Source organism: Platalea leucorodia (assembly GCF_965183815.1).
Source record: "Platalea leucorodia genome assembly, chromosome: 24".
Lineage (NCBI taxonomy): Eukaryota > Metazoa > Chordata > Aves > Pelecaniformes > Threskiornithidae > Platalea > Platalea leucorodia.
This window is the reverse complement of record NC_138846.1, coordinates 1,157,697-1,183,942: the sequence shown is the minus strand read 5'-3', so window position 1 is coordinate 1,183,942 and position 26,246 is coordinate 1,157,697. Positions and strand designations below refer to the sequence as shown.

General features: G+C 61.1%; 3 protein-coding genes across 7 annotated transcripts; 2 read left to right on the top strand and 1 right to left on the bottom strand.

Moving 5' to 3' along the window:
- Positions 1–677: 677 nt before the first annotated feature.
- Positions 678–4,660, top strand: SH2D2A (SH2 domain containing 2A; the record flags this gene model as incomplete). Its single annotated transcript, XM_082332745.1, has 8 exons — positions 678–810; positions 2,068–2,219; positions 2,396–2,571; positions 2,683–2,772; positions 2,859–3,024; positions 3,313–3,501; positions 3,681–4,208; positions 4,517–4,660. The coding sequence occupies exons 1-8, from the start codon at positions 777–779 to the stop codon at positions 4,658–4,660; spliced, it is 1,479 nt and encodes a 492-aa protein (XP_082188871.1). The 5' UTR covers positions 678–776.
- A 1,170-nt stretch (positions 4,661–5,830) lies between these two features.
- Positions 5,831–14,843, bottom strand: PRCC (proline rich mitotic checkpoint control factor). 3 transcript variants are annotated; one of them, XM_082333086.1, is made up of 8 exons: positions 14,022–14,843; positions 11,347–11,394; positions 10,318–10,902; positions 9,605–9,700; positions 8,595–8,738; positions 8,170–8,235; positions 7,421–7,540; positions 5,833–6,830 (listed from the first exon to the last, which is right to left on the bottom strand). In XM_082333086.1, exons 1-7 carry the CDS (start codon positions 14,565–14,567, stop codon positions 7,454–7,456), a joined length of 1,572 nt encoding a protein of 523 aa, XP_082189212.1. In that variant the 5' UTR covers positions 14,568–14,843; the 3' UTR covers positions 5,833–6,830; positions 7,421–7,453. The 3 variants fall into 3 exon arrangements, with proteins under 3 accessions (XP_082189211.1, XP_082189212.1, XP_082189213.1); XM_082333087.1 differs by having other exon boundaries at positions 5,833–6,779; XM_082333085.1 differs by having other exon boundaries at positions 5,831–7,540.
- Positions 14,844–15,067: 224 nt separating this feature from the next.
- HDGF (heparin binding growth factor) lies at positions 15,068–25,883 on the top strand. 3 transcript variants are annotated; one of them, XM_082333104.1, is made up of 9 exons: positions 15,068–15,546; positions 16,181–16,285; positions 17,106–17,270; positions 18,600–18,698; positions 24,292–24,368; positions 24,505–24,643; positions 24,748–24,930; positions 25,010–25,221; positions 25,375–25,882. In XM_082333104.1, the coding sequence occupies exons 4-9, from the start codon at positions 18,612–18,614 to the stop codon at positions 25,379–25,381; spliced, it is 705 nt and encodes a 234-aa protein (XP_082189230.1). In that variant the 5' UTR covers positions 15,068–15,546; positions 16,181–16,285; positions 17,106–17,270; positions 18,600–18,611; the 3' UTR covers positions 25,382–25,882. The 3 variants fall into 3 exon arrangements, with proteins under 3 accessions (XP_082189230.1, XP_082189232.1, XP_082189231.1); XM_082333105.1 differs by having other exon boundaries at positions 15,073–15,546; positions 18,633–18,698; positions 25,375–25,880; XM_082333106.1 differs by lacking the exon at positions 18,600–18,698 and having other exon boundaries at positions 15,070–15,546; positions 25,375–25,883.
- Positions 25,884–26,246: the final 363 nt, after the last annotated feature.

The following is a 26,246-nucleotide window of genomic DNA, read 5'->3' as shown; positions in this document are numbered from 1 at the left end:
GGCCGCCGGAGGGGAAGCAGAGCGGAGGGTGTGAAGGTAGCAGGGAGGGACAGGTTTCTTAAGGTGGAGAGAGCCGGAGCTGGCACCGCGCCGCGTGCCGGGGGGCACCGGGCACCATCGCCACCCCGGGGGTTACAAAGCCATCGCCCGGTGCACCCCGTCCCTGTCCCGGTGTGACGGATGAGCTGGCCCCAGCCCTAATCCCAGCCCGAATCCCTAATCCCTGCCACCTCTGGGGTGCAGCCGGGCTGGCACGGCTCTCGCCGCGGGGCCGGCAGGAGCCTGGCACCGCCGGGACGGAGAGTTGTGACTGATGCGCGGCGGAGCCGGCGGTGCTGGCAGCTCGACTGCTGCAGTTCCCAGCTGGGCTCACTCCCTGTTTGCCATCCCGATGCCCCCAGCACGTCCCGGGATGTGCCCGGCAGCCGGTGGGGAGAAGGACGCTGCAGCCGGAGCGGGAGGAGGGGAAGTGGTGCCGGATCCCACCCTGCCAGGAACCGAATCCCAGCTCACGGCATGAGCCTGGACCAACCGAGCCCCGCTGCCCCCGTGCCCGCAGCCCCCCGCTCACCACAGCCCAGCCCGTGCCGAGGGTCCCGGCGTCACCCGGGTGTCACCCCAGTGCCACCACCTTCCCGTGACGTCTCCGCATCATGCGAAAGCTCTTGCGGCTTCGGTTGCTGCTTCCTGCCCTTTGCAGGCAGCGGAGGTGCGAGCGCGGGCAAGGCGGCAGCGCTGCCTGCCCTGCCAGCCTGCCCGGCCCGTCGGCTCCGGCCATGGACTCCTGGGTCCCTGCGTGGCCGGGCAGAGGTAGGCGCGTGGCCTGGGGGCTCGGGGCCGGGGTCTGCCCGCGGTTGTACTGGTGCCGGGATGGGAGGAAAAAGGCCGAGGAGCAAATCCCGAGGAGGGGGACTTGGGCCGGGCCGGTGCCGGGGTGATTCGGGGATGCTCTCCCCGTCCGAAGGCACGACGGAGCTGAGGACAAGGGGGTGCGGAGAGAGGGAGCGGGGGGCCCTGCCCGGCCCGGCCCTTCCAGCCAGCTCTCACCCCCTTCCAAGGGGGAAATCCAGCCCAGAAAGGCCTCACAGAGCAAAGCCGGGCTTTAGCCCGTTTCAAGTCCCACTTGACCCATTCTTAGCCCAGGAGTGCGGGGTTTAAGAGAAGCAGATCCCACCCCGCGGAGCAAAGCCCCCCGCGCCGCCCCTCCGAGGCCGAAGCGCTGGGGTGGGGGAGCAGGGACGAGCCCCCCGCCTCCGCCCAGGACCCCCGCCCGGCTGTGACACACCACGAGCCGGGGACGGTGGCGTTGTCCCCAGCTGCCTGGCCATGCCTGGGCAGGTCCTGACCCGAATTCGCCTCCCTGGCACCCGCCGCGCTGGTTCGCTGCGGTTTGGGGTGTTTCGTTTCGCTTTGTCAACCGCCTCCCTGCCTTCCCCTGCCCGCCGGGGCGCCGGGACGGGCTGGGCGCCGCAGCCGGTTCAAGGTGGAGACGAGGCGCCGTGTCCCCCCCATGCTCTCCCCGTCCCCGCAGCTGGATCCCCCCGCTCTCGGCCGAGCCTCAACCGGCTCCTCTGACTCAGCGTGGCCTCCCAGATCAAACCGGCCCCAGCCTCTCCCACCCCCTCAAGCATCTGCTGGGGATTAACGTTTTTTGGCCGAGCGTTGGCGGCTCGGGGCCGAGCTCGGGGTCCCACGGCGGCCGCACGCAGAGCCCCGCGCCCGCCGCCTCGCTCCCCTTCCCGCGGCTGACCCGACGCCCCGGGCGCTTTCGGGGGGCTGGGGGATTCACCCGCTTTCACCCAGCTCACCGGTGCCCGGGGTTTTTCTCCTCTGGGGTCCCGGTGTCATCGTCCCTCCTCGCCATGCGGGTCCGGGGTGGCCTCCCTGGGGAGAAGCAGGGTGAGGAGCCCTAGGATGGGGGGCACAAGGCGAAGGTGCCCCTCGCCCAGGCCGTGGTCATGGAACCCCCCCACGTCCCAGCGCCCCGTGGGTGGCGACGGGGCACAGGGCCAGCGCGGGGCCCCGAGGGAGGCTTCGCTGCCCTGAGGCCGTTTCTCCCTGGGACAGGGGACCCCATGGATGACGACCGGCCCCTCTTCAGCACCTTCAAACCCATCGGTGAGGACAACACGGCCGGCGCCAAGCCGGGACCCAACACAACCCCGGTCCAGCCCCAGGGAGCAGAGCAGCGCCCGGGACACCAGGACACAGAGGGCAGGGTAGGACGTGGGGCTGCGAAGGGTCCGTCCCCCCCCAGCTCGCTGTCCCAGCGTCCCCGAGCTCACGCACCCGCAGGGACCGTGTCTTCCCGGGCTGCATCGGGAGCCTCGTGCGGGGAGCAGAGCATCCTCGGGGCACGTCCTCAAGCCCCCGGCCGCTCTCCCCTTCCCTCCAGGTCCCGCCAGGCTCCTGGCTGTCCCCACCAGGCTGGTCCCCGCTGGAGGGGGACCCACGGCCGGAGCTGGTGGCCCTGCGTGCCCGGACGAGGCTGTGGTTCGAGCAGACGCAAGCCAAAAGGCTGGAGGTCAAGGGTGAGCTCCCAGCTTGGTTCCACGGCTTCATCAGCCGGAGGTGAGCAGCGGGGGGCAAGCCGAGGTGGGAAAATAAAGAGGAAATAGGGAGCTGGTCCCCTGCATCCCATGAAGGGGGTGAGGACGAGCGGCTCTGGGCCCCTTCCCGCAGGGAGACGGAGCAGCTGCTGCAGGATCAGCCCCCGGGCTGCTTCCTCGTCCGCTTCAGCGAGAGCACCGTCGGCTTCGTCCTGTCCTACAGGTGAGGGACCCCCGGACCCCCCGAGGGCCCGATGCGCTCGGTCCCCGTCCCGCCCGCTGCGCCGACCCCGTCCCCTCTCTCCCCAGGGGCAGGGATCGCTGCCGGCACTTCGTCCTGGACCAGCTGCCGGACGGGCGGTACGTGATCCTGGGGGAGCGGAGCGCCCACGCCGAGCTGGCCGACCTGCTGCGGCACTACACGGCCGCCCCCGTCACGCCGTACCACGAGTTCCTGACGGTGCCGCGCGGACGGGTGAGGACCCGGCCCCTCCTTTGTCCCTGCAGCCGAAAAAGCGGCGTCATTCCTGCTGTACGGACAAGGGGGGATTTTCCCGAGCTGGGGAAACCAAAGCCAAGGGAAGGCGAAGCGTCGCGGCTGGGCAAAACCAAAGCCGGGGTTGGCACCGGAGCCACCTTGGCCGTGGTGCAGCTCCCGGCCGGGAGCGAGGAGCCGAACCGCGGGCAGCACACCCAAGGTGGGACCAGCACCCGCCTGGGTCTGCCCGGGCCCACGCGCCCACCCCCTCACCCCTCGCTGCAGGAAGACGAGGCCCGGGGAGGGACGCGGACCCCAGCCGGCGGCGACGCTGCACGCTCCCCGTCGAGCGAAGCCCCAGCAAAGCTCCCGGCGTACGGCACCGTGGCCAAGGGGCCACCGGGAGCCAGGCAGGCGGCCGCGGCCCCCCCGCTGCCCGCGGAGCCCAGCGCCGAGGGCGGCTCGTCCAGGGAGGTAAAGGCAGGGCAGAGGGGAGGGGATGGAGGCATTTTCCCAAGGACAGAAGCCGCAGCCTGGGCAAAGCCCTCGTGAGGCGGAGGGACGCAGCCGGGACGGGGGACGCAGCCCCAAGTCATCACGGATCCGGACCTGCTTCCAGCCCTTCCCACCGCCCTGTCCTGTCTCTTCCCCAGGCTCCCAGCGTCCCCCCGCCGCTCCCAGCCAAGGCCGCCTCCTCGGCTGCGGCTCAGGGGTCGCACAGCCCCGCCGGCGGCAGAGCAGCTCCCGAAGATCCCTACGCTCAGGTGCGCCGAGAAGCCGTCCCTGCCGCGCCGCCCGCGCCGCCCCAGCCCGCCGATGCCAAGTACCAGCAGCTGATGTGCTTCCACACCTACGCCGAGCCCCACGAGGGCATCGCGCCCAGAGCCTCCACCTACAGCGAGCTGGAAGAGCCCATCCCCTTCTACGCCATGGGACGGGGCTCCAGCCCCAGCGCCGGCCCCGAGGAGAACATCTACTCCGAGGTGGCGCTGGCCCGGCAGGACCTGCCCGCTCCGCTCCCCAGGGGAGCCCCAGGCGCCTTCGCCACGCTGCCTCCCAAATCCCGCGCTCACCGCCGGCTCTTCCGCAGCATTTCCAGCCAGGCCTCCAAGAGGCGGCAGCTCCCGGTAGCTCCCACCGGAGACGGGAAGGAGAGAGGAGGCCGCGGCCCGGCCGCGGAGGTGCGTTCCCCATCGCGGGTGATGTTGTAGAGCCACCCGTTGCTCTAGAGCTCAGCGCCAAGGCGACGTCTCAGCCAGACGTCCCGTCGAGTCGGGTGGGTCGGGGTTTGCTCCACGCCAGGGTGACGGGGAGGAGAAGGGGGTCCCCCGCCCAGGGCTCCGCTTGGAGCGACCGTCGCCAACTCACAGCCAAAGCGGGAGCAAAAATTGAGGGCTGGGAGGGCGAAGGACCAACTTTCAACCACGTCCTGGCTCTCAAGTCAAACCTCCCCCCGGCAAGGCGCGATCTGACGGCCGTTTCCCTTCAGCTCTCCCTGCGGATCGCCCAGAACCCTGCCCTGGAGTTCGACGATCCCCTCCACGGCGGGAAGACGAGCGCCGCAAAACGAGCCGCGGTGGGGCGGGAGGGCCCCGAGAACATTTACGAGCAGCTTTCCGGAGACCGTCCCTAAGCCGCCCGCACAGGTAGGTCTGAGACAAGACCCAGCTCCCGGCTCGCGCCCCCCAGGCAGAAGGAAGCTCTCCGGCTCCTTCGCGCCCGAAGAATCCCGGGAGGAGAGGTCCGAGGCTGCGGCTGGCCCCTCCGCAGACGACCAGCGCCCCGGCCGTACCAGCGACGCCAGTCCGCTCCGCGCTGGGATTCCCACGCCCTCCCCGACGCAGCAGCCCGCTTCCCAAGCCCTGCGAGACAGTTAAGAGGGGAACAGATTTAATTTATCTTTGAACACATTCAGAAAGAGTTTTCTATTAATAGAACGAGGGCGGAAAAGGCTATTACAGTAAAACCAGAGATGGGTTTCAGGCACGGCTGGTTCATCCGGAGTCGGATATTAAATTGGCCACGAGCCGGAGCGATACCGCAGCCTAGCACCAAACAGCACGAGCGCGGTGCTGGCACCTCCAAGCCCTGCCTGTTTCAAAACATCCGACAGCACCAACCCCCAGGACCAAATTCGGCTGCCGGGGCGGTGACACCAAGCCCGGTGCTGCCCAGCAGCGTGCTAAACCCCGGCCTCCCATCGTTTTGTCCGAAAGGAGCCCGAGCCGCGGTCGCTCTCGCAGCAGAGCCGGCGCGCCCGGCCTTAAATGGAGCAGAACGCGGAGGAGGACGAGCGAAGCCGCACGCTCGGACGCGTTGCGAGCTTCGAGACAGGGAGGGACAAAGGAGGGCTGAGGGGGGCGGTTGTTTTCTTTTCTCTCTCAGAAAAAGCCCTTTTGCTTTACACAAGCTACATTTTGTTGCTCTTAAATGGCTAAAAGCAGAGCGGGAGTCGATTCCCGTCCTCGTAACTCCCCTCTAGTGCTAAAAATGAGCCATTACACAGCGAAACAGAGAGAGTAAAGGGGAAGCCGAGAGCTTCAGGCTCTGGGCCGGCTCCAGAGCTCCACGATCCCACCAAGGCCGCGGAAGAGGAGTTTGGGAGCACGCGGTCCGCCGGGGGACGCAGCCTCCTGCCTCCGACGCTGCAGCAAAGCGTCCGCCCTGCGAATAAACCGAGGCAGGCGTCGCCGAAAGGCGGGCTGCCGCGAAGGTGCTTCCGCCTTCCCGGGGAGAAGGGGGGGAAAAAGAAAAACCCAACGCCTCGAGCCAGGAGTCGAGCACCTCGCGCTGGAAACAGGTGTGGTTCGGTTCATTTAAAAGTTTATTCCTTTTATCAAATCTCTTTTCAGAGGATTTCACTGTACATATAAGATATGAATAAATTACTCAACAGTAACTTTATTCTGGTCATTCAAATACTCAAAATGGGCTCTGCAAAGTACTAAAACATCCAGGGAACTAAACTAGAAATCAGATTATTTTAAAATATTCTACGAAAAGACTTCATTCCTGGGGGTTTGTTTGCTTGTTTTTAACAGGTAACATGGGAGAAAAAACCACCTCTCGGCGTTTTTTCCAAACGGAATAACAAATATTAGCTGTTTTAGCTGCGGTTACAACAAATAAAACCCTTAGTGGTGGGAATGTAAGTGAAATAACCAGACCAGCTCTCTGTTCCCTTCGGCATCACACGTTTTGGTGAATAACAAACTGAGGGAGGCCGCAGAGATTTGCCTAAAGATAGGGGGATCTGGCCAGCAAGGCTGCACATGATTTGCAGTCGTATCGCCTAGACCTAATACCTTAAATAAAAGAAAGATTTCATTTTAAAAAGTTAAGGCCGGACACGGTCTCCTCTTCCCAGCCAGGAGGGTAAAGTTAACACTTAATTGAAACAGAATTGATACAAACAAGCTGGAAGGAAAAAAAAATGTACAGTTGGCAGCTTTCCTCTGCGTCTGCTGCGAGGAAATACTGCTGCTTCACTGGCGAGCTCACTGCCAGCGGCACGGCACCGCGCGGCGCTGGGAATACTCGGTTCAACAAGTCTGGAGAGCGGCCTGCAGGCCTTGGGTCAGGGGGAGGAGGAGGAAAGAGGGGGGAAAAAAAGGAAGAGAAATGTACATACACACATCGATCGGGTTTATCCAAAAGCCCTCAGCAGCGGCTGGTGCTGGGCGAGAGATCCTCACTGCTTTTTTTGTGCGTTCCACACTCAGGGCGTTTTCACCTCTATTGCAAGCTCTGACCTGTAAAGGAGTTTCCCCTCAGCACTGTTCGAGACAGACAGGGCGGTGGAGCTGAGAACAAAAACACTAGCTTAGCCACACTTCAAAAAGAAAAATCAAAATCATTTGCGGGAGAGGAGCACTGGATTTACTCGGACGTGAGTAAGCAGCCGTGAGGGCGTCTCAAATAAAAGGACAAAAAAAAAAAAAAAATAAAGCCAAGCTTGCTCTTGAAACTCACTGTCTTTTAGAAAGAAAAATTACACTCTCAACGCACAGCGAGTCCGAGAAAGGAGCAAAGCGGGAATTGGAAGTTTATTGAGACTCTGCCTAAGGTTCCAGCGGCGAGGCTACGTCGAAGGAGGCGTAGCCCCTGCGCCTACAGGACAACAGCTCCGAGCCTTGCACCAGGCACCTTCCCTGCGGCCGCCTCGGGGCTGCCGTCAGCCGTACAAAACAGGCGGGATTTGAACCTTCCACATGATCGTTTCTAAGGAGGGAGGGGAAAGATTACAGGTGGAGTTTCGGGACCGGTTTGCATGAAACCTTTTCTCCTGACAGGCAGGGGAGCGCGGGATCCTCCCACCCGCCGAGCAGACCGCGTTCTGCACGGGGCCTGGTTGCTCTGAGAAGGCCAGGAGAAGTCTGACACAGTAGGTCACCTGGGACAAGAGCCAAAAAGCGGGACAGAGGTGTTAGAATCCGTATTTGGCTTGAGTCTGACGTCGGCTGAGCTTGTTTTCAGACCACGTGTTTTTCAGTTCCAGTTCTCTTTCCTTTGCCTGCAGAAATTGAGAGGATTAACATCAGCGTTGCTGCTCACTGACTCAGCAGTATTTCACCCTCCTCTGCCCTTGCTGACGGGGATTACGGAGCGTTTCAGCGAGAAGCCTCGTTACAGGAGTTAGCACAATTATCTTGACAGAGGCCTGAATTAATCGGGATGCACGGGCATTTCATTCATGCTGAAACGCAGCTTTTCTTGTGGGACGGCCTCGGCAGCCGCTTACTAACCACACGGCAGCGGTGCGGAATTAAGACGGGAAGCGGAGAGTCTCGTAACGCATAAACCGCACGCGCACCGGAGCTGGGCGGGAGGGGAAGAGAGAAGCAAAGCAAAAAGCAAGCCAGAAGCTCAGTGCCATGACGCCCCCGGGGCCAAGGCGCTGCTGCCACGAGGCTGTTTGGGCCGGCGGTGGCCAGGACGCTCCCGCAGCACGGCCACCGCCGCTGTCCCCCCCGTCAGAGCCGCCGCAGGTCTCACCCGCGGCTCGGGGCGCTCCGAGTCAGGGACAGCCCCCGGTCCCCGGCTGCTGAAGGAGCGGCTCCGCCAGCTCTGCCTCGGGCTGCCAAGCATCGCCCCTTGTAATTCTGCCTGGATCGGTTTCCACACTAGACAGAGGCCACTCACCTGATGGATCAGGTACGTGATCTGGTGTTTTCTCCTTTGCTGTCCCGTGGGTTGATCTCCTTTTTTCTAGAAAGCAAAAGCAGGTGAACTGTTAAGCCCGGAAAGATACCGATCCAGAGAGCGAAACAAGACAAGAGCTTGCACAAAGCCATTTCAGGAAGCATTTGTTTCATATTAAACAGCTCTGGGCAGATTCCTGAGGCTGAAGCAGTTCCTGGCTGCTCTTTACCACCTGCACACTGGGACTATGGTTTGAGAAGCTCTCCTGCTCTCTCCTCTGTAATTATTTATACAGCAGGCAAGGGTCCCTGTCCCCCCACCCTGGCCACTGCATAGCATCTCATACAGCTCCAGCTGCGGCCGAAATGGGAACGGAACAGAGGCCTCCAAAATCCCAGCCGGCACTCCTCCCCGCCTGCCCGTACCTTGCTGAACGATTTCATGGTCTTCTCCTCCGTTAAGGATTTGGTCAGCCACTGCTGGGCTCCGCTCAGCTGATCGTCACCTTTGATATCCACAAAGTTGATCTCTTCCCTCCCTCGATTCCGCTTGCCTTGCAGACGTTTGAACTGAAAGAAGAACAGAAACAACGGGAGTTACACAGGCACATCACACACCAAGGCGAACCTGGAGCGAGTAAAGGTAGACGGGGTCCGAGCCTGAGCTCCCCCAGCACGGGACAGGCCACATCAACAAAGATTTTTTTCTTTAGGAGAGTTCTGCTTTGCTATAGATCAGAATATCTTAAAACTACTTAGCATGAAGGTTATAATCTCATTTTCCCATGCATTTAAACAACATTTACTCTTGTTTTCAGTCTGGCTCAGAAGACCCTCGGGCTCCTGGGTCTCTCGTTTTAAGTGCTAGGGAGGCACCTGAAGTTTTGCTGCTAACACATCCACCCCCCATAACGCAAATCCACCTCCAAAGCAAAGAGGTCCCTCGAAGAGGCGAGCACCAGATGGGCTCCTGTCTTCTGCAGCACTGACTGCCTCAGCTAACGAGGCTGGCAGTTTCTAGATTAGATCAAGAATGGGGAAGGGTTTTTTTTTAAAACAGGTTTTGGAGCATTTGAAATAAGTGGGGAATTCACTAGAGGAGGTACCGTGAAGATATCTGCACCTCAGCAAGCAACAACTTCGCCCCGCGTACCCTGCCTGCCCTAGATACCCTTCACGAGAACGTGACTGGGCTCGGTGGAAATAACTAACATCATCTACTTATAAAGGAAGCAAACCCGTCTGGAGCAGCAGCCCAACAGACCGCTGGACGGACGCCGCGCGCGTCCACAACCCCATGGAACAACCACCCCGTCCAACTCAGCACGAAGCACGGGTCGTGCCGGTGGGGCAGGACTGCGGCTGCCAAGCGGGTCCGATGTTGTAGCCAAGTTTAAACGCAAATTCCGCAGCGGGAGAGACAGAAAAGTGCCAACCGCTTCGTCATCTATGAAGGAGGAGTCGGTGCTCATCTCCTGCGGCGGTGCCTGGGCTGGTTCCATCTCCTGGTAGTACCCGCTGCTGTAGTAATCCTGTCAGCAAAAGGGAAACCAGTTTGTCACGAGAGCGAAGCAAGATCGATCCTGGAGCAACCGTATACGGAGGCCCCGAGACGGAGCGCTGAATCGCGTACCTCACCCCGCGAGCTGCTGCTTTTTCACCCAGAGGGATTTCACTCAGCCCCCGGGGAGCACAGCGTGTTACACGTGTGCCTCCTCCCAAGGCCGACCGAAGCAGTCATTAATCGCTTCTCGTTACTCTGGCACTACTGAAGAGCGCAGGACATTTTTTCAGAGGTACTCAACACCAAATACTTTGCTGAATTACTAGAAACAACCTGGCTTCAAACACCAGCTCTGGCGAGCCCAGATTCTGCACCCTGACAACAAACAGGGGCAGCTGCACAGGGGCATTTTAAAATGAGTGCAGCTATTAAACATTTATCCAGCAAAGAGCATCTGCGGCTCTCGTGCCAGAGGAATCCTGTTGTGCTAAGTGCTGTGGATCTCTGCTCCTCGTCCCAGCTAGCTCAGACGGGTTAGATTCCCACAAGGCACAGCCCGCTCCAGTAACTAATTCGGAGCCGCTCGTCCTAGACGCCTTTTCAGAGCGGCAGCATCAAGCTTCACCTCCCGGTCGGTGAACCCACCTGATAATAAGCACCCGCCACGCCAGCCTCGCCGTAGGCAGGGAACTGGCTGTACGGCTGGCTGCCGTAGTCTTCTCCGGGTTTGGGCGCCCAGCTGTGCTGAGCACCGCTGGAGCCCGCGCCCGTCTTGAACTCCAGAGGGGCGTTAGCAGCAGCGTCCTGGAATTGGGGCTCTGTCTCTGTCCCGGGCGGTGGGTCCTCCGACACCGCCGTGCCAGAGTACATGTACGTTTCGGCACCCACGACGCTGGGCTCGTTCCTGTCGGACAAGGAGAAGTAGTTCTCTGGCTTGACTTCTTCATCACTGTCGTCCTCTTCCTGCGTGATCTGCTTGGTTACCTGCAGGGCAGCGCTCTTCGCAGCAGCTTTGATAGCAGACGGAGAAGGAGTCGTGGGCACCGCTGGCTTGGACAGAGGTTTGGTTTTGGAGGAAGAGGTCGGGGCCTTAGCGGGCTTTGAGTCGGAGGCATTTTCTCCTGCTTTCCTCGAGAAAGCGTAGGGCAAAAGTAACCGATTGGTCTCTTTCACTGTCAAATTTTTGGGTTGAGGAAGCAAAGCAGACAAGCCAGAGCCCTCGCCGCGTCCCTGGTGAGTTTCATGCAGGGCAAATGGTTCACAGAAATAAGAGAGATGAGTGAGACTGTTTAGTTTTTCTGACTCCCTGCCAATTATCTCCTCCAATTCTAACAACATTAATGGGTTCCCCATTGCTCAGCACAATCCTTCGCTACTTCGAACACGCTGCAGGGTTTTCTTGCACAACAGGCCAGCGGGACTTTTAAGGGAAACGTGGTACTTGCAAATACCTGCCAACTTCCCAAATTAATGCCTATTTTTCTGAGATTTAACTTTATGAAATTGCCCCCCAAAAAAAGGACCTGATACCCCAGGGGATTTCAGGAATTTTATGCGTTAAAAGCCACGCGCTGATCGGAGTGGCTGATTTACACTAGTGGAAGCCCAAGAACTGGCCCAGCCAAATGCTTCTTTCCTGTGAAACTTGTTTAATTGAACATCCCAGGTATTTACCTGAAGAGGATTTTTCTTCTTTGCTGGTTCATCTTCCTCTGAATCTGACTGAGAAAGAAAAACAGAGCTTAGCACAACCTGAGACATTAAAATAAAAGAAAAAAAGCCTACCCATTACGCAATTTATTAATTTTCAGTTTGAACCAGCCAAAGAATCACGGTAACGCAGATCTGGATTTATAATCTGCCAAGAGCCGAGCTAAAAAGCAGCAGCGGGATGCAGTCAAGCCCTTTTTCACAGTCTTGCTGATGCATCTATGTCAGGGCAAAGAGAGATAAAAGCCTGCTCTGGTTACTACTACAAGAGATAAATAAACTGTCCACAGTGAAAGCAGGACCACAGTGCTTGCCGCTATATTTAGAGATTGCTGGGTCTACCGCGGTCCGGGCAGAGGCAGAAAAATAAGCTGCGTTCTGTAAAACCTGAAGCTTTGCAAACAAGTCAGCATCGCCTCTTAAAAATTTCGTAAGAGCCATCCCTCCACAGCCAAATAATAATCTCCCACTTGAGTTCATTTACACAACTTATGGAACATTAGAGAAGAAAAAAAAAAAAAAGGATTCGCTAACCCAAAATTCCAAATTTTCAAGGCGGCTTTTTAATGCCGCTCTAAAGCAGAGTGGGTGGGCAGAGAAACTCAGTTTCTACATATTTGGCTCCTGCCAGGAATTAGCATTTAGAGAGCCAACAGCTCAAATGCATTTTTTTTTTAATAACTCACAGGAAAACAAACCTAAAGCAAGGCAAAGAGCACAAGCTGCACGGCATAAGGTCAGCGCGCTCTTTCAAAGTAACAGACAACATTACGTTCATGGAGGGGAAGCACAAAACCACACAAAGCAAGGGTGTAAAAATTCACTGCGGGGCTTAACAGGGAATCGTTCACAATAATGTTGGAGTCGCTAAATATCCATTTAAAACTTGAGTAGAAAGTCTGGTCGTCTCTGGCACCAGAAAAGGCCTTTAACATCTTTATCATTTTATAGCTTTGCAGAGCACTTTAAAGAGATTACAGGAAACAAGGTCTTCTGCCAGTTTACTGTCTAAATTATAAAACAGGACGAAGACAAAGAACACGCGTAAATAAAGGCAAGTCGAGAGTTGCCATAAAATCCGCGTGTTGCATTTGGGAAAGAGGAGATAAAGCAGACTGCCCAGGAGCGGCTCCGCAGGTGCAAACAAAAGGGACGGGAGGTATTTTAAGGAAAAAGGGGGAGCAAGCGAGGACTCGGTCACAGGCCAAGGGACTTCCAGGAGTCCCGAACGGGAACCGCTCGGTCCAGCTCCGGTTTTACGGTTCTTTTTCTGCCTTCAACATTCATTCACTCGCTTGACGTTGACAACCTGCAGTATTTCTGTTCAAAGCCAATACACTGGAACACAGAGCAGGAGATAAAGGGGAGGAACAAATTTCATTTCATTTGAGCTTATTTCTGTAACCGTACAACCAGCGAGGAAGAGAAGAGCCCTAACACTTGCTTTATTACGATGCGCCTGTTCCAAAGCGCTGCAAGAAAGTGAGTAAGCAAAAAGTGGCTATGAGAGCATGGGATATCCCTCACCCATTTGCCTAAAAGGGGAACGCGTCCGTCCCAACGCCTGGCGTGCCTCTGGGAGCCGTGGCGTGAGGAGCTCTGGCTCTGGGATTTGCCAATTCGGGCTGGTTATCGGCGAGCAGCAGAGTGTGGTTCAGGGACGGCCGCGTCCTCCCACCCGCTCCCCCCATGCCCCCGCAGCCTGCTCTTCCAGCAAAGCGAGATGCGCTGACTTCGTTTCAGCTCCTGCAGGCCCAAGAGGCTGGCAGACCACTATTAATTGACATTTTTTATAAATACATCCAGTCAAACCTCTTCCTCAAGCTACCTGTCCCCATGGAAATGACCCAAAGCTTCGCACTTCAGCTCTTCCTACAGCCAGAGGCACTCACGTCTCACCAGAACCAGCAACCGAGGCCAGGCACCGCCGCAGCCAGGCGACCCTCACCTCCACGCTACGACGGTACCGTCCCAGAGTGACGGAGCAGAGAGGAGAGAAGGAAAGCTGGTCGATGGGGACACCCAGCAAAAAAAAAAAGGGGGACACGGACCTGCCTTTCCCTGCTCTTGCCATGGGGCTGTCTGGATTCAGTGCTCAGGAGCCCTGTAAGGCACAGGGCACTGCAAACACGAAAAAGCACAAGCTAAGAGGGAAATGATTACTTAAAGGTCTGGAGGATGCCTAAAGCCTTTAGATAAATAAGGAATAAATTGACAGGAAAAATCTATCAATTGCACAGCAAACAAAAAAAAAAGAGACTTTTCTGGGATAGCCCCACGCAAGGCCATACAGCCCCACATCATCAACCCGTTAACTTCAGTAATAAATCAGGGTGCAGATAATCTGGGTTTTGCTGTATTACGATTATAAATAAGGTTTCTATATCAGTTTAATTCCGCAAAGCGCTTTAGGATTAGGGCTGGCAGGCGGGACAAATCTCCCCGTAGGTGCCACAACAATAGGTACCTTGCTATATTATGATGGGAGAGAGAGAGAAAGGAGACGCTGTGCTTTATGGGCAACCAAATCCATGGGGGGATTGATCCAGGGAGAGGATTTCACCCACGAAGGCTCTCCTTCGCGGGAGGGCTTGAGTGGGGTCCCCCCCAGCTGAGCTGGTGGTTTGTTTCATACTCACATCTCCCTTGTGCAACTCGGGCACCGTGATCCGCACCGGCTCCGTCCTCTTCTTTGGCTTGGGGAGGCTCAAATCCACCCCAGCCCCGGGCAGGGCAGCAGAAGCCGAGACGGGAGGGGGCAGGTTGAGGGTAGAGGCAGCGGTCGTGGTGGTAGCGTTCCTCGGGGGAGGCAGGAGGAGCCCCCCCAGCCGGGGCTGCTCCCCGCTCCCGTTCCCGCTGGCAGCCGGCTCGGGCAGGCTGAGGGCCGAGGCCTGGGCCGGGCTCATGCCCGGCGGAGGGGCGCTGAAGCCCCTCATGCCAGGCGGGGGGCCCATAAGGAAAGGAGGGGGCGGCCCGCCGTGGGGCGGCGGCAGCAGGGGGAAGCCGCTGCCCAGCGGCTGCTGAGGCGGGGGCAGCGGGGGCATCACCGGGGCTTTGGGGGGAGGCAAGGCGGCGAAGAGCCCCCGGGCCGGGGCAGGAGGCGGAGCGGCGGCTTCCTCCTCCTCACCCGCGGCCTCCTCCGCATCGCTCTCCTCTTCGCTGCTGGCATAGGCCACCAGGGACATGGCCCTCCGAGGAGGGCGGCCCTCCGCGGGCAGAAGCCGCTACGCGAGGCCGAGGATCCGCCCTCCCGGCTAGGCCGCGCCGCCGCCGCCGCGCCTTCAGCGACCGTAGCGGGGAGGAAGGGGAGGGCGGGGGCGAGGCTAAACCGCCATGGCGGCCCCACCTCCGGGCAGCGGCGGGGCCGCGGGCTCGGAGAGGCGGCGAGGCGGCCCAGCACCCGGCTCCGCGCCCGGCGCGCCGCGCTCCCAGATAATGGCTGCCGGCAGCGCCCCCCTTCCCGGCTCCTCAGCGCCGCCGCACTACAACTCCCGGCGTGCCCCGCGCGCCTCCCACCGCCCGCCTCCCAGCGCTCCCCGCCGCGCTGCACCACGGGAAATGTAGTCAGCGGCGCCGGCCGGCGGGACCACCGCTCCCGGCGTGCCCTGCGAGGCGGGTGGGAGGGGGCGCGACCTGACATGGCGGGGGAGCGGGGGCGGGAAGGCCCCGGGGGCCGGGCCGGGGCGGGGAGGCGTTCGGGGCAAGGCTAGGCCTGGCCCAGTCAAGCCCGGGCCTAGTCAGACCAGACCAGGCCTAGTCAGGCCTGGCCAGGCCCTGAGGTAAAGTGCGGCCTAGCCCGGCTGCAGGCCCCGATAGGCCCAGGTCTCGCTGCGGCCTGCTCGGAGTGGTTCCTAGTGAGGGCTGCCGGGCCTGCCCGAGCCCCCCTCAGCGAGGGAGAGCCGGGGCCTCCCCGGGGCCTGCTGTCAGCCCCCACCGGCCTCCATGGGCCTGCGGGTGGGCTCCGGCCCAAGGTTCCCCCGGGGGGTGACCGGCCCTGCCCGGCTGCCGTGGGCCCGGCTGCCCTCCCCCGGACTACAGCTCCCGGCGCTCCCCGCCGCCCTCCCCCGGACCGTTTCCCCGCCCTGCTCGCCAGGCCGCTTAGTTCATCGCCAAACCGGGACATAGAGCGGGGGACTACAGCTCCCGGCGTGCCCGGAGAGGCCGGTGGGTCCCCCGGCTGCTGTGTCACTGCAGGGGGACAGAGCGACGGGGGGTGGGCAGCTCTCCGCCAGCTAGCTGGCTCCCTTCCTGCCTATTCATCCCTGCCTCTTTAATTTTAAGGCAGGAGCTGTGCCTAGGCAGGGCTGTGAGTCTTGGTGGAGGGCTTTTCTGGAGATGGGAGTTCTCTTTTGTGGCAGCAGAGGCCCTGGCCAGGACTCCCTCGCAGCAGGTTTATTCCTTTAGCTCTTCACTGACTTCAGGTTTGTCTCCAGTGGCCTCTTTCTGGTTTGTTCTGGCCTTAATAAGAAGAGAGCCGGGCTCTGCGTTTGGGTCCCCAACGCAAAGCCCGAGGAAGTAATTTGCCAAGCTGCTGCGAAGTCCTAGCATAAGTAATTAAAACAAAATCAAGATAAATGAGAAGTGTATCCTGTGATGCGAGCCCTTTATCATTTCAAGCAGTGTGAAACCCAACTAATGTGTCCTGTCTCACCCCTCCCGCCCTGTTCTGAAGGACTGATGAGTATTAAAAATAATTAAAAGTAGGGATTGAGGCCTCTGGGAGCGAGAGGGAAGGGTGAATGCGGTTTTCACTAGCTGTGACACTTACAGGTACATTTTTTCCCCGCTCTTTACGCAGCTGAGACCTGTAAGAGCGAAGCCGAGCGATACCGGCACCAGGACGCTGAGGAGGAGGAGGAGGAGGATGTTCCTGCGGCCGTGGGGCCGGTTCGGCTCGCAGCAGGTCCTGTCTGCTTTGTGGCAGCACAGAAACCCCTTTCCCTGGGACTGTAGCTTCCCTGTCCCCCACAGCGAGCTGTTGTCTCGGCTGTGACCCACACGCCTGTGCGGTGACTTGTGGAGCGAACCCCTCGTCGAGGGGGCCTGAACCCCAAAAGGTGTCGCGGAGGCATTTAAGCCCCTTTCGTTTGCAACCCTGCCCACCCGCTCTCCAAATCTAATGGAAACCAAAACGGAAAACAGCCACGATATGATGGAAACGGGGAATTTTCTGTGGATCAGGCCCCTGGTGCCGTCACTTCCCCAGCAAAGCACCTTCCCCTTGGGCTGAAATCCTTGGGACACGTTGGGATCTCCCCAGCAGAATTTTTTTTTATTTGTACTCCTTTATAAATGTCTGGGTCTGTTGAAAAGTAAAATCAGAAGCACGGAGCGAGGAGATTAAACTGCCCATCCTCTGCGGAGGAAAATCAACAATAACCCTGGCAGAGATAGGAGGGACTGAGTTTAAACAAGGCCCTGCTCTTGCTGCGCGGAAGGAGGGAGAAATCTTTGTTTCCCTCGCCCTTTGTCCGTCTTTTCTGTTTAAGCTCGAGATTCCTCGGGCCTGGGGCTCTCACCCCTGGGCAGCAGGGTCCTGCTTTCAGCTGTGATCCCTCTGATTATTTATTTGTGTTATTTTGCGGCTTGTTAGGAGAAATTAAGCCAAGGAAAGCACACGGGGGATGGAAGGAAAAGCGTCCTGCCCAGGAACCCCGACTGCTGGGTCACGGTGGAGGTTCTAGTCTTGCAAACGGCTTAATCTGTGCTTAATTTAATCACAGGTGTTTGGTTAGGCCAGGTCTGCACCCGTTGCGTCCGGGACGCCTGGCACAACGTCCCCGCTGGCACCCGAGCCCCGTCACCCTGAGAAGGAAATCCCCAGCACCCGGAGCTCCGCCGGTTTTAGTCTGAAGCTGGGACGCGTTTAGCAGCAGAACGAGACCGAGGTGACGATTTACTCATCTGGTGACTTAGTCACCCCATAACCCCCGCGTTGAGCCTGGCTGGGCAGCCTGAGCCTCCTCCTCAGGCACGCAAAGACTTTCCTACACACTTAATTTTGCGTGCCGTGAGTAATCCCGGTACCTCCGGCCCGGGCTCTGCACAACAGGGTATTTCTGAAGAAAAATGCTTTTTTGCTTTAGGTGAAGCAGGGAGCTCGCCCGAGGCGGCTTGGGCACAAAATGCTCCCAATTGTTTATTTTCCCAATTTATTTTTCCCAATTTATATTCCCAATTGGTTATTTATTTTTTTCTAAAGGCTGGCCTCCCTCTCCTACAACTGCAGCTGGGATGTGGAGTTTTGGGGATGCCGTTGCACTGGTTTTACACCATTTTTACATGGTTTCATGATGGTTTTACATGGTTTTACATTGTTTACACTGGTTTTATATGGTTTTATATGGTTTTACACGGTTTACGCTGGTTTCATATGGTTTTCCATGGTTTTACACCAGTTTTACACCGGTTTTCCATGGTTTTACACCAGTTTTACACCGGTTTTCCATGGTTTTACACCGGTTTTCCATGGTTTTACACCGGCTTTCCATGGTTTTACACCAGACCCCTGCATTTCCAGGGTCGCAGCGGCCAGCCTGTGGCCGGGCGTCCCTCCGATGCCATGCTGGGGTGGCCGTGTCCCCGTCCCTCGTGTCACATCCACGATTATTCACCACGATTGAGCTGGAAGCATCCCCCCCTCCCCAGACCCCTAAAGCCACCTGCAGCTGGATATTTTTTTATTATTATTAATTGGGTTTTTTTATTATTATTATTATTATTTTGGCACCGTGGCCGCCTCCCTCCAAACCGGTTATTTCACCCCAAACCCACCCCAACCCCATCACCCGTGGGTGCGCAAGGCAAACCCTGCCGAGCTTCCGAGCTCATCCACCGGGAGGAGGAGGAGGAGGAGGAGGAGGAGGAAGAAGGGGAGGGGGGGGAGGTGGCGGAGGGAGGGAGCAATTGAATTTCAAACACAAACAACCGCATGGGGCACGGACCCACGGCCGCCGCGCCGCGCCGCTCCTAGCACCGCGGGCCGGGGCCGCCGCCGCCCCCCGCCCCGGGCTCCCCGCGCTGGGGGGCAGGAGAAGCCGCTGGTTCCTTTCCTCCCCTTCTTTTTTATTTTTATTTTGAATAATTATTATTTTGATTATTTTTTTTTTTTTTTGGTCGGTGCTGCCTCGCTGGGTTTTACCTCCTAAACTTCATCCTTAACCCCCCCCCCCCCCCCCCCCCCGCCCCCCCCCCCCCCCCCCCGTTCCCGGGAGGAGCCGCCAGCAAAGATGTCCCGGTCCAACCGGCAGAAGGAATACAAATGCGGGGATCTGGTTTTTGCCAAGATGAAGGGTTACCCGCACTGGCCTGCCCGGGTAAGAAACCGAGGAAAAAACGGGGAAGGGGGGGGGGGGAGGCGATGGGACCCACCGGTCCCCCCCCCCACCCGCCCCCGGTTGCTCCCCGTTGCATAACGCGGGCGGCCGCACGCCGCAGCCGGTGTCCCGGGGCCGGGGAGGGGGGGGGACCCGCACCGGGGTCAAGGGAAAGGCGGGGGGTTGGGGGGGGGGCAGCTGTTTTTCGGTTAGATCCAACTTTACCGGCACCTTCTGCAAGGCCCCGCTCGCCAGGGCGGAAAAGTTGGGGGTTATTCGTTACCGGGGGGGCGGGAAAGCGCTTTTTGGTCATTTTATTGTTGTTTTTTTTGGAGGGGGGGGGATTTAATGTGTTGGAAACAACGTCCCGGCCCCCTTTTGTGCTATTTCCCTCCGGGGGGGGGGGGAGAGAAAAACAGGTGGGGGGGGGTCACGCGTGGGTTTTGCCACCGCGTGGGAGTGGGGAGCTCCCACCCCCCCCCGTTTGCTCCTGCTCGTTTCGGTCCCCACCGCAGGACCCCCGGGGCAGGACGGGCCCCCCCAGACCCCACGGGATGAAGCCGTGACCTGGGCCGCATCCTGCAGCGGAGCGTGAGGCAGGCGATGTCGTGTGTCCCCCCCCCCCCATGGCATCGCCCCGTGGGGCTGGGGGGGTCCCGTTCCCGCGTGGGGCCACACCACGACCCCCACCACCACCACTCCCCGCTCCAGCTCCTCGCTCCACCGGGGCACCGGCACCGAGGCGTTGGGGAGCGGCGGCACGTCGCTCCGCTTCACCCATGATTTGGGGGGAGACTGTGGGGGGGCTTAACCAAACCCCCCCATCCTCCTTGGCTTGGCCGGCGTGTCCCCAAGCGTGTCCCCCAGGTCCGCGTGGCCTTACCTCTCGCCGGGGTGCCAAATAGGTGCCAGCGCTCGCCGGGAGTTTGGCTTTAAAAAATCAATATAATTACTGAGGACTTAGGACAGAGTTTGGGGGGGGGGAAGACACACGGACACGGGTGGGGAAGGGTGGGGGCGTCGAGGCGGGGTGCCGGACCCGCCGTGTGCCGGACCCGCCGTGTGCCGGACCCGCCGCCTCCGCCCGGCTTGCTCGCACCGGAGCGGCGGTCCCAGGTGCCGTGCGGATGCTGGGGGGTCCCTGAGCATCTTAGGGGGGGGGTCAGTACCACGAGCCCCCCTCCCTGGGGTAAAGCACCTCAGCCACGCTCGCCGAGAGCCATCAGGGCCTGATCCTTCCCCGGGTGGCCGAGCGGCGGCTCGGCCCGGTGGCTGTGGGGAAGCTCTGGCTACAGAATACGTCGCTGGTTATTTTTAAGCGGTTGATGATGCAGTTTAAAATTTCCTTGGAGTGTTCCCCCACCACCCCCCTCCTCAACTGGCCTTGCTGCAAAGCGAGCTGGGCCGCCCGCAAACCCCGAATTAAACCGAAACGGGGAGAAATGGCAAAAACGGGGAGGAACGGCAAAGCGCAGCGGGCTTTAAAGGCCGAGGATCCCCCCCCCCCATCCCCTCCTCCTTCCCCTCCTCGGGTTTGAATAACTTTTGTTTGGTTTGTAGGGTTCTGGCGGGGAGGCCGCGGAGGGGGTGGGGAGGCGTTCAGATTTGGCACTGGCCTCCCAACGCGCATTTGAAAGCGGCTTTGCGAGGAGGAGCCAGAGGGATCCCTGGGAGCCCGGCGCCTGCTTCCACCACCGCTTCCCTTCGCGGGGCCGGGGGGGAGCGATGCTCCCCTGGCCCCCAACGTGGACCCGCTGCTTCGTCCTCCATCACCCGTCCCATCCCGGCGGGATTTGGCCCCCGGTTCCCAAAAAGCCCCGGGGACGGGGACGGGGGGGTGAAGCCAGGTCGGGGCTCGCGCAGCCTCGTGTCGGGCTGAGCTCCCGGAGACCAAATTAGCGCCTGCGTACGCTGCGCGGGGCCAGGCCCGCTCAGGTTTCACGCCGCGCTCGGCTCCCAGCAGCCGGTTTCACCGCCACCATCATGGCAGGAGCGTTTCGGGGCCGCTCAGGCAGGCGGGGAGCGGGTTTCCCCCCTCTCCAAAAGCAGGCTGCCCTCCCTGAGCCCGGGGGGACGCTGGGTTGAATGGGGGGGGGCGTTTTGGGGTGCTGCTGTGCCAAAGGGGCCGAGCCCCCCTGCCCTCCCACCGGTGACTAATCCCGTCACGGGCTGGGGTGAAGCAGGCAGGGTTTGCCCGTGACTAATCGGGCACTGTGATGAAACGTTACCCGGCCGTGCGTGGCGTTTGCTGGGATATTTGTTTCCGACCAGGTGTGGCTGGAGGAGAAAGAAACGGCGAGGGAAGGAATGGAGGGGGGGAGAGCCGGGGCCACCGCGGGGAGGTGGGGGTTATTCCCCTGCCCCGTGCTCTGGGGACAGCACTCGGGGAGACGGCGCCTGGCACCGTCCCCCAACACCGATGGCTCAGCCCCCCACCTCAGTGGGAACCTCTCCCTGAACGGGGCAGCACCAGAGGGGAAACTGAGGCACGGAAGCAGGGAGATGAGGTGCCAGCGCCCGGAGCGGGAGCCCTGCCTTCCCGCACACGGAGCCACCCTCTTCCCCTCGCCCCGTCTCCGTGGGGTCCCCAGCACCCGGACCCTCGCTGTCGGTGCTTCCCTGCTGCCATGGGCGCAGGCCTTTTTCCTTACAGCCCACCGGGATGGTGTGGGAGCGCGGCCGGGACCGGTGCACCACGCCGGGGGTCCCGGCACCGCTGGCATCCCCCTCCCTGAGCATCTCCTGTTCCCATCACCGGGCATTCGGCGGAGGTGGAGGGCTCCCCGCTGCGGGGCCGGATCCGGCCGCCCGTAGGCTTTGCCGCTGTTTGGAGAAGAAATGGGGTAGTTTTGCTGCCGGCGGTGGGAGAAGCTCACCGCCACGGGGCTCTGCCCCGGCGTTGTGCCACCGAGGCCGGGCGAGCTCGGTGCCCGGCCCTGGCTCTGGGATGGGGCCGCAGCGATGTCCCCTGGGCTGGCGACGGCCCCGGGTGGGCGCAGGGCTGTGGCCGCAGGGCTCGGGGATGCCCCAGGCCCCCAGCCCGGGTGCGTGTGCTTTTTTCAGCCATGTGTGACCCACGTAAATTAATTCCATTCATTCCCCCTCCCCGATTGCCAGCCTTCGCCCAGCAGTGGGGAAACTGAGGCAGGGGGTGCCTTGCTCCCGGCACCCCCGGGGTCCCCCGCAGCCAACGCAGGGCGAGCTGCTCCCAGCTTTGCTCCGCTTGCGCTCCCAGGACCGGTTGCAAAGGTCAAGTGCAGAGGTTGGGGGCAGAGTCCGCACCAGGGTACGTGCCCGGCCCTCCCCTGCCACGCTCCAGAGCTTTCCCTCCCGGGGGGCCCGGCCCAGCCTCTTGTTTTCAGACCCCCCCCTCCAGCCCCCTGGTCCGCAGGTCCCCGGGCAAGGACGGGCTGGTGACACCGATGCCATTTGCAGGAGCTGGCGGGGGAATGGTGACGGGCACACGTGTACTTTAACCCGCCACCGCAGCCCTTTCACCAGCCCCCTCCGCTTGCCACCTTTCCGGCGAGCCACAGGGATGGACAAACAGACGTCGGACAAACAGATGGCGGTGCCTCGAGCCCCGGATGAGCGTCACGGGGCAGTTGGGCAGCCGGCTGGGCTGCAAACGCCTCGTTTTGGGGGAGGGTGAGGGGTTTCCAAACAACCCCAGCCCTGCGACGAGAGCGAAGCCCTCGTGGCCACGCTCGCTTTGGGCAGCGTGAGCCCCCCCCGGGGTTTTCGGGAGGGTTCCCACCCCCGGCGCCTGCCCGCGCTATCGGCGTCCCCGCCGGGGTGTCTCACCCGGCCCCCCGTATCTCCCCGCACCCCGGCTTCCCCGCCTGCCCCTGCAGATAGAGATGCCGCATCCTTTTCTCCGGGGACGGAGGTTGGGGTGGAGAAGGGGCAGATAAGGGGCCGTCGCTTGCTGGGCGGCAGATCCCAGCTGCCGTGTGGATCGGTCGGGGGGAGCCGTGAGCTTTCCCCAGCGCTGGGCCCACCGCGGCCCTCGGCCACGCCACGACCTTGGCCAAGGACGGTTCCTGGCATCGGGCAGTGCCACGGGGCACCGTGGGGCGGCCGTTGCTGCCCTCGACGCCGCCTGTGCCGCCTTTTCTTGGGGAACGAGCTTTTAAAACTAACTGGGGGTGGCAGGCTGGGGGCTTCGGGCGGGCAGGGGTCCCGCCAGGACGTGGTGGCCGGTGTGAGACCGAGTTTTTCACTGCTGGAGACCGTACCTGCTCGCCCCGTCCCTGCTCCGTGCAGCTGGGGGTGCCGGACGGGGAGACCGGGGGGCTTCAGGGCAGGATGGTGGTGCCGGGAGCGCCGGGGCGCTGGGTGGAGGCACTCACCGATCCCAAAACATAGCCTGGATCCGGGAAGAGGGATGCAGCATGGCCCAGGTGCCCTGAGCCACATTTGGGCAGTGTGGCGGGGCATCCCACCCCTGTCCGGCTCTCTGGGAGCAGGGACCGTGCACGGGACATCACACCGGCTGCACGGAGCCCCTTGCTGGCATCCCATCCCGTCCGGCTTCCCCTGGGGCCGTGCCGGCATTGCCACCCGGCACCACGGCACGTGTTAGTTCCTGGATGTCAGGGAACGAAGCTGCACGGTATTCCCAGCTCCGGGAATGAAACTGGGAGAAACCCTTGGCCAGGTTGGCCCTTGAGCATCGCATTTGAGATGGGTCGGTGACGCGCTGGGAGGAAGAGGGGCAAAAAAACCCCGGCGGCAGCCCTGCCGCCGGCATCGCGGCTCCGCGCTGGCCCGGCCGGCTGGGGAAACTGAGGCTCGGCGAGCCGGGGGGGTGGCAGCAACTCCGCAAAGGTGGTGCCGTGAGTCAGCAGCGTGCTGGGAACGGGACCCAGCACCCCAGGCAGCCGCCCCGAGACCCCCGCCCGCATCCTCCCTCGGCTCCTTCCACCTCCCTTTGAGGCTTTCTTCGGGAATTTATGGCTGCGCTCCTCGCGCTGGCTGGAGCGGGGGGGCGTTATTTTTAGACTCTATAAAAAGCAGCCGGAGTCGCTTTCGCTCTGTTCCCGCGTGGCGCCTCGGGAATATTCACGCTTGGCAAAACGGCACCTGCCGGTGGGGTCGGCGCCGGCTGCTTGCGGACCCCCGTGGTCCTCGCCGTGTCGTCCCCGCAGCCGGTGACCCCGTTTCGGTTCGGGGGGTCCCAGCAGCAGGACGGCATCACCGGGAACCCCGACACCTCCTGGTTTTTGCCCCCCAAATCCCCACGCCTCGACCCAGGGCTGGAGGCGATGCCTCTGGCTTCACCAGTGCCGCCGGCAACGCCTCTCGCGTGAATTTGCTGAGCTAAATATGTCTGAGCCGGTCTAGACAAGAGCTTACGGCCGTCCCCACGGGGTGGGAGAAGCGGAGCCCCCCCAGCCCTGCACCGGTGGGCACAGCCGCTTGTTTTATTAACCGCTGTTCTTGCCCGGTGGGTGAATTCCCAAGGAATACCATTTTCCTCCCTCCCCGGGCTGCGTCGGGCGGTCGGTTGCGGTGTGTGGGATGTCCTGGTGTCAGGGGGAGTTGGGGTTCTGCCCTCCCCGATTCTCACCCCCTCCTTTTTGTCGCACAGATTGACGAGATGCCGGAAGCTGCAGTAAAATCCTCCTCCAATAAATACCAAGTCTTCTTCTTTGGGACCCACGAAACGTGAGTGGGGCCCCGGCGCGCGCGGGAGACGGGGCCGAGGGGGGCACTGAGGGGCTACCAGTGGCCCAGGGGGGTTTTGGGGAGCGGCGAGGCCCCCCCCAGCTGCCACCCCTCACTGCTTTTCCCCCTGGAGCAGGGCATTCCTGGGGCCCAAAGACCTCTTCCCCTATGAAGAATGCAAGGAGAAGTTTGGGAAGCCCAACAAACGGAAAGGGTTCAGCGAAGGTTTGTGGGAGATTGAGAACAACCCCACCGTCAAAGCCTCCGGCTACCAGGTGGGTTGTGAACCGGGGGGGGGTCCCGGCGCCTCGTGTCCCCCTCTTTCCCGCCCGTTCCCCCTTCCCGGATCCCCTCTCTGAGCCCCCCATGTCCCCTCCAGCCCACCCAGAAGAAGACCTGCCCCGAGGACGCCGAGCCGGAGCGGGAACCGGAGGGCGACGGAGAGAAGAAGGGCAACGCGGAGGGCAGCAGCGACGAGGAGGGGAAGCTGGTGATCGACGAGCAGTCCAAGGAGAAGAACGAGAAAGCCGGGATCAAGAGGAAAGCGGAAGACGCTTTGGAGGTAGGGAGGGGACGTCGGGGACGGGGACGCGGGCGAGGAGGGGGCCGGGGCCGGGCTGAGCCGAGCTCCCCCTGCCCAGGACTCCCCCAAACGCACCAAGGAGGCGGAGGGGCAGGAAGGGGAGAAGAAAGTAGACAACGAAGAGGCCCCCAAGGAGGAGCCGAAACCCAACCCGGTTGAAGGGGAGAAGGAGAAGAACAGCGACGCCGCCGGCGTGCCGGACGCCAACGAAGCCAAGCAGGAGAGCAAGGAGAAGGCGGGCGCGGAGGAGGTCAGAGACCACAAGGAGAGGTGAGGGTGGTGCGGTGACCCCCGTCCCCAACAGCCGGGCTCCTCCCTGCCCTCCCCAGGCACGGGGGAACGTCCCCGGCGGTGCGGAGAAGGGGATCCCGGTGCCGCCGGGGTCGGTGACCGAGCGCCCGGGTCTCTTTTTGGCTCCCGCAGCCTGTAGCAGCCTCCCCGGTGAGCTGATCTTCCCGCCTGCCCCTTCCCCGCTGGGCTCCCTGGGTGCTGCCCCATCTCGCCCTCGTCGGCTCGTCGCGTCCGCAGCTCCGGACAAGAGAAACAAACCGAAAATGAAATTTTAAAAAAAGAAAAAAGAAAAAAAAAAAAAAAAAAAAAAAACAGAGAGAGAGAGAAAAAAAATGAAGAGAAACCCGGTAACACAAACCCCTGAACCGACCCGCATCTCCCGGCCCCGCCGTCGCGGGGCGCATGCTTTGTATTAGTGATTTCTAGGGGGCTGATCAGTTGATTTGAAATAAAAGCGATTCATGCCTTTTTAAAGCGCTTCCACCGCCGTCTCCGTGCCCCGGGCTCGGCCCCCTTCCCACCGTGCTGGCCATTTTGGGCTGCCCTAACGCCACGGCGCGGGGGGCCGGTGCCGGAGAGAGGGGCTCCGGCAGCTTTGTTTCTTTTTGCTGGAGAGGGAGCGGAAGGAAAGGCAGAAAGAGATCGGACCTTCCTGGGGAGAAAAAGGGTTGAAAGAGGGAAAGGAAAGAGGCGAGGGGAAGGTTTTTTGGAGGGGGGATGTTGAATAAAATAGAAAAACACAATTCTGCCGGAAAGCGATGGTGAGAAGCCGGGATTTGAGCCGGGGCCTCGCTGCGCCCCGGCTGGTGGTGGGGCTGGGATCCATCCCTGCGGCAGGGAGGAGCGGGGACCCCCCCGGGGGGACGGCAGCGCCTCGGCCCCCGGGCTCAGCCCCCGGGGGAGGGACGGCAGCTCCCGCAGCAGAAAATGGAGACCCCTGGCCTGCAGCCAGCCCCACGGCGGGACTACAGCTCCCAGCTGCCCGGGCTGGGCCGGCCGTGGGG

What these genes read in the sequence shown, in the direction of transcription:
- PRCC (XM_082333085.1), bottom strand. Translation starts at nt 14,567, where the DNA reads ATGTCCCTGGTGGCCTATGCCAGCAGCGAAGAGGAGAGCGATGCGGAG. An exon ending in TGGCGGGTGCTTATTATCAG is followed by an intron (nt 9,701 to 10,317) that starts GTGGGTTCACCG and finishes TTTTGCTGACAG; the next exon opens with GATTACTACAGCAGCGGGTA. An exon ending in TCACGTACCTGATCCATCAG is followed by an intron (nt 7,541 to 8,169) that starts GTGAGTGGCCTC and finishes CAATTTCTGCAG; the next exon opens with GCAAAGGAAAGAGAACTGGA.
- HDGF (XM_082333104.1), top strand. Translation starts at nt 18,612, where the DNA reads ATGTCCCGGTCCAACCGGCAGAAGGAATACAAATGCGGGGATCTGGTT. An exon ending in TTCTTTGGGACCCACGAAAC is followed by an intron (nt 24,369 to 24,504) that starts GTGAGTGGGGCC and finishes CCCCTGGAGCAG; the next exon opens with GGCATTCCTGGGGCCCAAAG. An exon ending in TCAAAGCCTCCGGCTACCAG is followed by an intron (nt 24,644 to 24,747) that starts GTGGGTTGTGAA and finishes TGTCCCCTCCAG; the next exon opens with CCCACCCAGAAGAAGACCTG.